Consider the following 9,028-nt stretch of genomic DNA (forward strand, 5'->3'; position numbering starts at 1 on the left):
CGTCGCGTCCCTTCTTGGAGGTGTTGATTGGTACCGGCGCTCCGAAGTATAGGTGCTTAGTGGAGGATCCCGGTGGGCGTTGGCGGTCGCGAAGCTTCTTCGTTTTTGTTTATCTGCCGGTGTCGGCATTTGTTTCTTTTCTTTTTCTTTTTCGTTTCTTTTGAGCGTGCCTGTGTTGCTTCCACCTCAGCACCTATCTGATTGTATCGGTGGTGATGTTTGCTTTGGAATACAAAGCGGGGAAAACCTATTTCGTAAAGATATGGCCCAAAAAGTGGACTGTTTTCTCTGACTTTCGCACTACCCTCAATTTAATTCGTATGCACAGTGAGGAGTGAACGGAGGGAGTACTAATATAATAAACTATAAAATGCTCCGAAGCTTGCTACCTTGCATATACCCTCAGTTGGTCACCCGATCGAGTCACTGCTCACTACTGCACTGCAACTTCCGGCAATATTCAGCACGGCGCTTCCGTCTCCGCCCCGGTGGCTTGCTAGCTCTTCGACGGTCCTTGCTGCGCCATGGAGGAAACCCCACTCCCACAGCCACTGGTTCCTCGCGTCAGGCTCGGCGCCCAGGGCCTGGAGGTGATTTCTCCCTTGCCCCTCCACCGATTAACTATCTCCTCTTCTTGTTGGACACTGAATCTAACTAACGACCCAACAACGAGGCTGGCAGGTGTCTAAGCTGGGGTTCGGGTGCATGGGCCTGACGGGCTCCTACAGCGCCCCGCTCAGCGACGACGCCGGCGCCTCCGTCGTTGCGCACGCCTTCCGCCGCGGCGTCACCTTCTTCGACTCCTCCGACTTCTACGGCCCCCACACCAACGAGACGCTCCTCGGCAAGGTCTGCTCCGTTCACTGATTTACCTCCTTTGCATTTCAGAGTAATCAAGCGTGTGTATGTCTTTGTGTACTACAGGCGTTGAAGCAGCTGCCGAGGGAGCAGGTGCAGGTGGCCACCAAGTTCGGGATCCAGCAGTACGCGTACGACGAGGGCAGGGGCGCCGTGTGCGGCCGGCCGGAGTACGTGCGCGCCTGCTGCGAGGCCAGCCTGCGCCGCCTCGGCGTCGACTACATCGACCTCTACTACCAGCACCGGGTCGACACCACCACCCCCATCGAGGACACGGTCTCCTGATCAGCACCTTCATCCTGTTAATAACTGTGTTTGCAATGCATGAGTGATTGACTGGTGCGGTTGCTCACTGCAATTGCTATGCTGGGACATGCTTCTTCTGCAGATCGGTGAGCTCAAGAAGCTGGTGGAGGAGGGGAAGGTCAGGTACATTGGGCTCTCGGAGGCGAGCCCCGACACCATCCGGCGTGCTCACGCCGTGCACCCGATCTCCGCGGTGCAGATGGAGTGGTCCCTGTGGGCTCGTGACATCGAGCCCGACATTGTGCCGCTCTGCAGGTGAATTTTCTGCATTGCAAATTGTACATACTCGTGGGATCACCATAATGGGCAGTCCAAAGTGATTCTTCTGCTTTTATCTATGGACCCCAGGGAACTTGGGATTGGAATTGTTCCTTACAGCCCGATCGGCCGCGGGTTCTTCGGCGGAAGAGGAGTCACGGAGCAAGTGTCTGCTGAATCCAATCTGGTACCCAGACACTCAAGTGCTTCATTTGCAGCAGCCAATTCGTTTCAGTTACTTAGGCTTTGCCGTATCTTTATCACAGAAAAAGCACCCACGGTTTTCGGCAGAAAATCTGGAGAAGAACAAGCATCTCTATCTGAAAATGGAAGAACTAGCCAGGAAGCACCACTGCAGCCCTACTCAGCTAGCTTTAGCTTGGGTCCTGCATCAGGGGGATGATGTGGTTCCCATACCAGGTAAATGTTGCACTCCCTTCTTCAGTTGTCAGTTCTCATAGTAGGCGAAAAAACTCAAGATCATTTTTCTTGCATGCATTCCGATAGAAGTGAAATATTTCAGTGGCAGTCCAGCTTTATTCGGCAGTGAACTTACTCTACAGTTTGTCCTGATGTTTTAATACCTCCAAACATGTCCTAATTTATAATTGTTGTCACTTCCAAGTTCCAAACGAGTGCATCAGCAGCTCGTTTCTCCAGTAGACTGGCATTTGGTCACTGACAAATATGCTCTGTAATTTCTCAGGAACAACCAAGATCAAGAATCTGGACTCCAACATTGACTCCTTGAAGATAAAGCTCACGGAAGATGACCTGAAAGAAATTAGCAGCCAGATACGTGAAGAAGATGTGGCCGGTGTAAGGAGTTATACTTCCTTGGCGCATACCAACTGGAACCATGCAGACACACCAAAGAAGTAAAACTACAAAAAACGGTGATATGTGAGAATAAAACAGCCATGCCATCTACTGTATCTGCTATCGTGCTGAATGGTGCTGCATGTACCTTGTGAATCTTCCGTGCTAAATAATGTACTGCAAATAAGAACATGTGCACTGTCTCCAGGAATCATGTAAACTTCTGTCTGCATGCATAAAAAGAAGACCGAGACTGTAAGACGTGATTTGCCGTGCTCGTCCATCTTGGATGAAAATATCAGAAACAATTGATAAAGACTGAACGTCATAAATATGTGTGAAAGGTTGAACGGATAGAATAGCACACCTGAATTTACAGGTGGGGTAGATTGTTTAAAGTTGCACGGATAAAATGGAGGCTTCTGAATATAGGGGTGTGGTAGAATGGCATAGCGGCACATGTCCGGAATAAGCATTGAACGTTCGAGGCCCATGGAGGTGCATGGTTCAGCCAAACATTTCTCACTGTGTAATTTGCACAGCATCAACAGTAACTATGAGACCACAGGATCTTATCAGGTTTAGTGTCATGACCTCAAGCCTGATGCACATCTGATGCGGTCACCTCCACATGCTCCAGGCTCTCTTCCATTAAAGTAGAGGAGCTGCATTAGCTTTCAGGGACAGATGGTTTCAGCCCAGTAACATAAGACCCCAAACTTCATTTAACGTACTTCTACAATCTCTTCATAGCTGAACTTACACAAGAGCGGAATGCACTGCATAAGCAGTAGCCCTGGTGACAGGGGATAAGCTTACAATTAACGACACCAATGCTGATTATGGTAGATGTTAAGCAGGCTGGTTAAGAGCCAATGGGGAGCTCTGACAACCAAAGCGATAGGTGGCACTCAATCCATGTGAATGTCTTTGAATGCATTTCGGTTGCGCCATTTCTGGACAACCAAGACTTCCGAGAAAGAGCAGGAGCATTGTAGACCATAGACTTTGCATCAACTCTGAATATTGAAGCTTTGAGAGTGATCATCCTTTCCTCACTTTCATTCTTGCCCCTTTAACCTCTATTCTCCCCCACTGCAAGAGTAATCCAACCCCATGCAACATTAGTTCTAATATTATCAAATGTCCAAACTGTTAGAGTTATAATATAAGTCATTTACCCCTTTGTATTTATCCCGTTGTATAAGGGGTTTCCTGCATATGTTCCACACCTGTACATGTATATATATCGGCCTATGGCCTCATGGGAATACAAGTTGCCTATTCCTAACATGGTATTAGAGCTAGGTTAATTTTTTTGCACGCTGCAACTCCTGCGTTTGATCCTCTCTGCATCCCGATCGATCTCCAACCAGGGCTGCTCGAAGTGTCCCCGATCGATCTCCTCCCGCCCGCCTCGATCTGGTCCCGCTAGCTTCGATCTCGTTCCCGATCGAGCTCCAGCCGGCCCCCCAATCGATCTCGTTGCACTTTCCGCCGATCGACTGTCTGCCGCTCCCCGATCCGTCCCGATTGGAAGCTCCCTCGTCAGATTCAGTTGATAAAAAAAAATGTCTGCTGCATCGGGCTATGTTGCTGTCCCTCGCTGTCCAGTAATCTTTGATGGTACTAACTATACCGAGTTCTCTTCCTCCTAGAGTCTGTCCCATCACTTGTAAGTGGGTCTACAAGGTTAAGACTCGCTCCGATGGTTCTCTTGAGCGTCACAAAGCTCGTCTTGTGGCTCGTGGTTTTCAGCAGGAGCATGGTCGTGATTATGACGAGACTTTTGCTCCTGTGGCCCATATGACCACTATTCGTACACTTCTTGTCGTTGCCTCTGCATGCCACTGGTCTATATCTCAACTTGATGTGAAGAATGCCTTTCTTAATGGTGAGCTGCGTGAGGAGGTGTACATGCAGCCACCACCTGGGTATTCTGTCCCTGATGGCATGGTATGTCGTCTTCGTCGCTCTCTCTATGGTCTTAAGCAAGCCCCCCGCGCCTGGTTTGAGCGTTTTGCCTCTGTGGTCACTGCCGCTGGTTTTTCAGCAAGTGATCATGATCCAGCATTGTTTATTTACCTTTCTCCTCGTGGTCGGACTCTTCTTCTTCTCTATGTTGATGACATGATCATCACTGGGGATGACTCCGAGTATATTGCCTTTGTAAAGGCCCGTCTTAGTGAGCAGTTTCTTATGTCTGATCTTGGACCTCTTCGCTACTTTCTTGGGATTGAAGTCTCTTCTACCTCTGATGGCTTTTTTATATCCCAGGAAAAGTATATCCAGGATCTTCTTGCTCGTGCTGCTCTTACTGACGAGCGCATTGTTGAGACTTCTATGGAGCTCAATGTTCACCTTCGTGCTACTGATGGTGATCCTCTCCCTGACCCGACGCGTTATCGTCATCTTGTTGGCAGTCTTGTCTATCTAGCTGTCACTCGTCCGGACATCTCTTATCCGGTTCATAATCTGAGTCAGTTTGTCTCTGCTCCCACATCGGTTCACTATAGTCATCTCCTTCGTGTTCTCCGATATCTTCGGGGCACGATCTCTCACCGTCTATTCTTTCCTCGCTCCAGTTCTTTACAGCTTCAGGCCTATTCGGATGCTACGTGGGCTAGTGATCCTTCAGATCGCCGTTCACTTTCTGCTTACTGTGTTTTTCTTGGTGGTTCTCTCATTGCCTGGAAGACGAAGAAACAGATTGCAGTTTCCCGTTCGAGTGCTGAGGCTGAGTTGCGAGCAATGGCTCTTTTGACGGCAGAGGTGACTTGGTTACGGTGGTTACTTCAGGATTTTGGTGTTTCTGTCACTACACGACTCTGCTCTTATCTAACAGTACAGGTGCTATTAGTATTGCGCGCGATCCTGTGAAGCATGAGCTCACCAAGCATATTGGTGTTGATGCTTTCTATGTGCGCGCTGGTGTGCAGGATCAGGTTATTGCTCTTCAGTATGTGCCTTCAGAGCTACAGTTGGCGGATTTCCTGACGAAGGCCCAGACTAGAGCACAACATGGCTTTTATCTCTCCAAACTCAGTGTTGTTCATCCACCATGAGTTTGAGGGGGGGTGTTAGAGTTATAATATAAGTCATGTACCCCTTTGTATTTATCCCGTTATATAAGGGGTTTCCTGCATATGTTCCACACCTGTACATGTATATATATCGGCCTATGGCCTCATGGGAATACAAGTTGCCTATTCCTAACACAAACACTATCTAAATTTGCATAGATAATTACAGTACAGTAAGAAATTCAGTACAAACATAGCTTCTTCAATGAACAGTTTGTGTTCATGTTTTTTCGATGAAGGAAATTTAGATACATGATAAACTTCATTACTTTGTCCGTAGAGTATGGCTGACTCGATTCGCCTTCACAACTCACAAGAGAAATGGAACTATCGCAATATTATACTGCCATGGAATAGCTGGCTTACCTTTACAAGAGCAGAATGCTTCTGGTTGGATGCATCGTATCTACAGATCTACTCATTTCTCTTTGAATTTCTCTCATTCTTCCTTAAGGCTGTCTCTGTGCAGCCAACAACAAAACAATGAATGCCTCACCAGCGGCACCTTTGAATTGAATTAGCTGTCTACAAAGTGCATGCATAAAAAAAAAGTTATTGAAAAGAATACCAAACTATGAGATGTGAAAAATGCAACCTGCCAATTTACATATTCATCATAGAACATGATCTGCAATTCATGCTTGGATGAAAGGGACAATCAAACTTAGTGCATACTGAAAGTGGTTGGAACATACATAGGAAAAATAAGTCAAGAAAGAGGTTGCTTTTTTCTTTTTGCGGTCAGAGGAAAGAGGTTCCTTGATAATTTAAATCTCCAGAAATATTCAAAGAAAACAATATCTTGTGGGTCGCTCCATTTTGCATAGTGAAAACTCATATCTGCTGCTAATAAATTTGCTTTAAAAAATGACATCTCAACAGTGACATTTCTGAGAAAACATTATATGTTTTTAAATCTGTGCAACAGCAACTGTGCAGGTCAAAATGGAGAAAGAAGCAAAAGGTTCATAACAACCTCAAGCTATTTTGACTCCATTAAACACTATGGTCTTATGGCAGACAGTCTTCTACAAAAAAGAGTGTGAAGGAGGATCTTATTCTGCAGACTCAAAGACCTTATAAAATAATTGCATCCTCACGAGGTTGGACATTTTGATATCAGATGAAGTCAATGGACATTTAATATAAATAAGAACCATGAGTATAATATGGCACTGTAAGACTGTTGGGAGGAACTAGAAAGCAATGTAAAGGAAAATATTTTCCGCAAATACGAAAATTTCTCTGGACTCCCAGAACGGAAAAATATCATGAGCCCTATCCCACACACACCTGGTTGCAATCTCTAATAACACACTAGAATAACGCTAGTGCAAAGCTATTATCTGTTTACATCTTGTAGGTGTAATATCTGATGGCCTCTCAGTGAACATACACTTTGATGAATTGTGAACACTCATGTAGTAACACAAACACAGAGTAAAGCTCAAGCTTGTGGGGTTGAGTTCACTTGCAAGATTCTTCTCAAATGAAAGTTGAATCATATGAAGCCACACTAGTAAGCTGGGTTTGTATGAACTCCCACCAAACCTGTAGTCTGTTGATCCTGTGAAGTCAGTGGCTCATTATCAAATCCATCAGCCCCTGTAAATCACCGAACACACCAGTGTTTTACCAGTAATCGCTGCAAGAGCACTGCCCATCTTCAAACCGATGGAATCTTGCTCTATCCCGGATGATAATCACTCGGCCATAGGCTTTAGATATGAGCTTTGCCACTACATGGCAGTCCCCACAGATTCGGAGATTTTTTATCACCCGCAGGGTCTCCCCAGGTGGCGTGGCAATCAACCCAAATGCAATGGCCAGTTTTTCGCTATGATAGGACAATGCATACTGCTTCTCCTCCTCCCCGATGTCATGAAGCACATTGCTTGTTTCCGGCTCATATCCCAGCTCACCTATTTTTGACACAATTTCCTCTAGCGCTCTGTAAATCTCCTGCAACCTTGGGTGCTCTTTATCACCATTAATGAACTTATGCATTACACCACTTATCTCTGTGTAGCTGAAGCCAGGTACTTTCCGCACATCATTGCTGCGCATGGTATCACGGACTCGACCAACATCTGCCCACCGTGCCTTGGACGCATATACATTAGAGAGGAGCACATAGTCACCATCAACATTTGAACCAAGCTCGGCAAGCTTTGTAGCAGCTAACTCCGCGAGCTCAACATCACCATGCGTCTTGGACGCACCCAGCAATGTCTGCCAGAGGACAATATCTGCAGGAAACGGCATGGACTTAATGGTATCATATGCCTCGGCAAGACGGCCTGCGCGGCCAAGAAGGTCCACAACAGTGCCGTAGTGCTTTACATTGGGAGGAACCCTCATGCCATGAAAAACCCTGAGGCCATCATCCACGAGCCCAGCATGGTTGCATCCGCACAACACAGCGATGTAGGTCACTTCGTCCGGCTCAATACATGTCGGCATTTCATCAAACAACTTGAGTGCATCACCCCCATGCCCATGCATGGAAATTGCTTGTATCGCAGTATTGTATGACACAAGTGTCCGGTCTTCTCGTTTGATGGAGTGGAACACTTCCAGCGCCCGGGCCAATGAACCGCACTTGGAGTACATGTCAATAAGTGCATTGCAAACACGAACATTGCTGCTGACGCCCATTTTGCGAACAAACTCATGCACATTCAACCCGTCCTGTAACGAGCCAATCTGTGCACACGCAGAAAGCGCGGCAACCATGGTCACCTCATTGGGTGCCTCCCTTGGTGGCAACTCCCGGAAGCTCCCTACCAGCCTGTGGAACAGCTTCAGGGCCAGGGTAGGCTCAGTCCCCTGAGCCAGCCCAGCAAGCAGCGCATTCCACGAGGCCACGTCGCGCACGGTCATTTCATCGAACACCTTCCGCGCGGACGCGAGGTCGTCGCATTTCGCGTACGAGTCGAGCAGCGTGGTGATCAGCCGGACGTCGGCCGTGCAGCCGAGGCGGAGGACGAGCGCGTGGAGCTGTATGGTGGCGGGCCCGTCGGAGCACCGGGCGGAGGCCTTCAGCGCGAAGGAGAGGGAGAGCGCGTCGAGGCGGGGCCGCGGCGGGGACGGCGAGGGGAGGAGGCGGCCGGCGAGGAGGAGCAGGGAGCGCGCGGGGTGCGGGGAAGCGGCGAGGCCCCGGAGGGCGGCGTTGAGGTCGTTGGTGGCGGTGGACGGGAGGGAGCGGAGGAGGAGGAGGGCGTGCGGCAGCGCGGCGGCGTGCGCGGAGAGCGCGAGGCGGTCGAGGAAGCGGGCTCGGAGGGAGGGCTCGAAGTAGAGGCGGGCCGAGGTGATGAGCTGCGCGTGGAACTGCTTGTGGTGTGAGAGTGTGGTCAGGCGTGGGAGGAAGGGCTCCAGGTGCAGCGCCGCCGCCGCCGCCGTAGCCGTCGCCGGCGCGGGTGGCATTGTGGCTGGGGCGATGCTATGTGTCGCTCGTTGCGATCAATTGCGCCTCGCGTTGCTCACGACGCCAGCTCGAGTCGCACGGTCTCTTTGGTTTTGTTCAAAAATACAGAAGACCCGGAGACTCTGGAAGTGCTGGCGATCAGAGAGGCTATTGCCTTAGCAAACGATCTATATATTCACAAAGTCTCGGTGGCATCGGATTGCAAGAATGCGGTAGAAGCAAGAAGAAAGGGAACCTCTTCATCTTATGGAGCAGTTGTGCTTGAGATTAAGGAGTC

General features: G+C 48.8%; 2 protein-coding genes across 2 annotated transcripts; one reads left to right on the forward strand and one right to left on the reverse strand.

Moving 5' to 3' along the window:
* The first annotated feature begins 233 nt into the window (after positions 1-233).
* LOC119335628 (probable aldo-keto reductase 1) lies at positions 234-2,502 on the forward strand. The gene is made up of 7 exons (XM_037607739.1): positions 234-590; positions 682-849; positions 925-1,134; positions 1,247-1,419; positions 1,513-1,609; positions 1,689-1,842; positions 2,129-2,502. The coding sequence occupies exons 1-7, from the start codon at positions 525-527 to the stop codon at positions 2,302-2,304; spliced, it is 1,044 nt and encodes a 347-aa protein (XP_037463636.1). The 5' UTR covers positions 234-524; the 3' UTR covers positions 2,305-2,502.
* Positions 2,503-6,473: 3,971 nt separating this feature from the next.
* LOC119335770 (pentatricopeptide repeat-containing protein OGR1, mitochondrial-like) lies at positions 6,474-8,795 on the reverse strand. The gene has a single exon (XM_037607846.1). The coding sequence runs from the start codon at positions 8,748-8,750 to the stop codon at positions 6,957-6,959; it is 1,794 nt and encodes a 597-aa protein (XP_037463743.1). The 5' UTR covers positions 8,751-8,795; the 3' UTR covers positions 6,474-6,956.
* Between the last annotated feature and the right edge of the window lie 233 nt (positions 8,796-9,028).

The sequence above is a fragment of the Triticum dicoccoides genome, chromosome 7B (assembly GCF_002162155.2).
Source record: "Triticum dicoccoides isolate Atlit2015 ecotype Zavitan chromosome 7B, WEW_v2.0, whole genome shotgun sequence".
NCBI classification, from domain to species: Eukaryota; Viridiplantae; Streptophyta; class Magnoliopsida; order Poales; family Poaceae; genus Triticum; species Triticum dicoccoides.

Coding starts and splice junctions, on each gene's coding strand:
- LOC119335628 (XM_037607739.1), top strand. CDS start 525: ATGGAGGAAACCCCACTCCCACAGCCACTGGTTCCTCGCGTCAGGCTC. Junction 1,135..1,246: donor CCACCCCCATCGAGGACACG/GTCTCCTGATCA, acceptor CTTCTTCTGCAG/ATCGGTGAGCTCAAGAAGCT. Junction 1,610..1,688: donor TGTCTGCTGAATCCAATCTG/GTACCCAGACAC, acceptor TCTTTATCACAG/AAAAAGCACCCACGGTTTTC.
- LOC119335770 (XM_037607846.1), bottom strand. CDS start 8,750: ATGCCACCCGCGCCGGCGACGGCTACGGCGGCGGCGGCGGCGCTGCAC.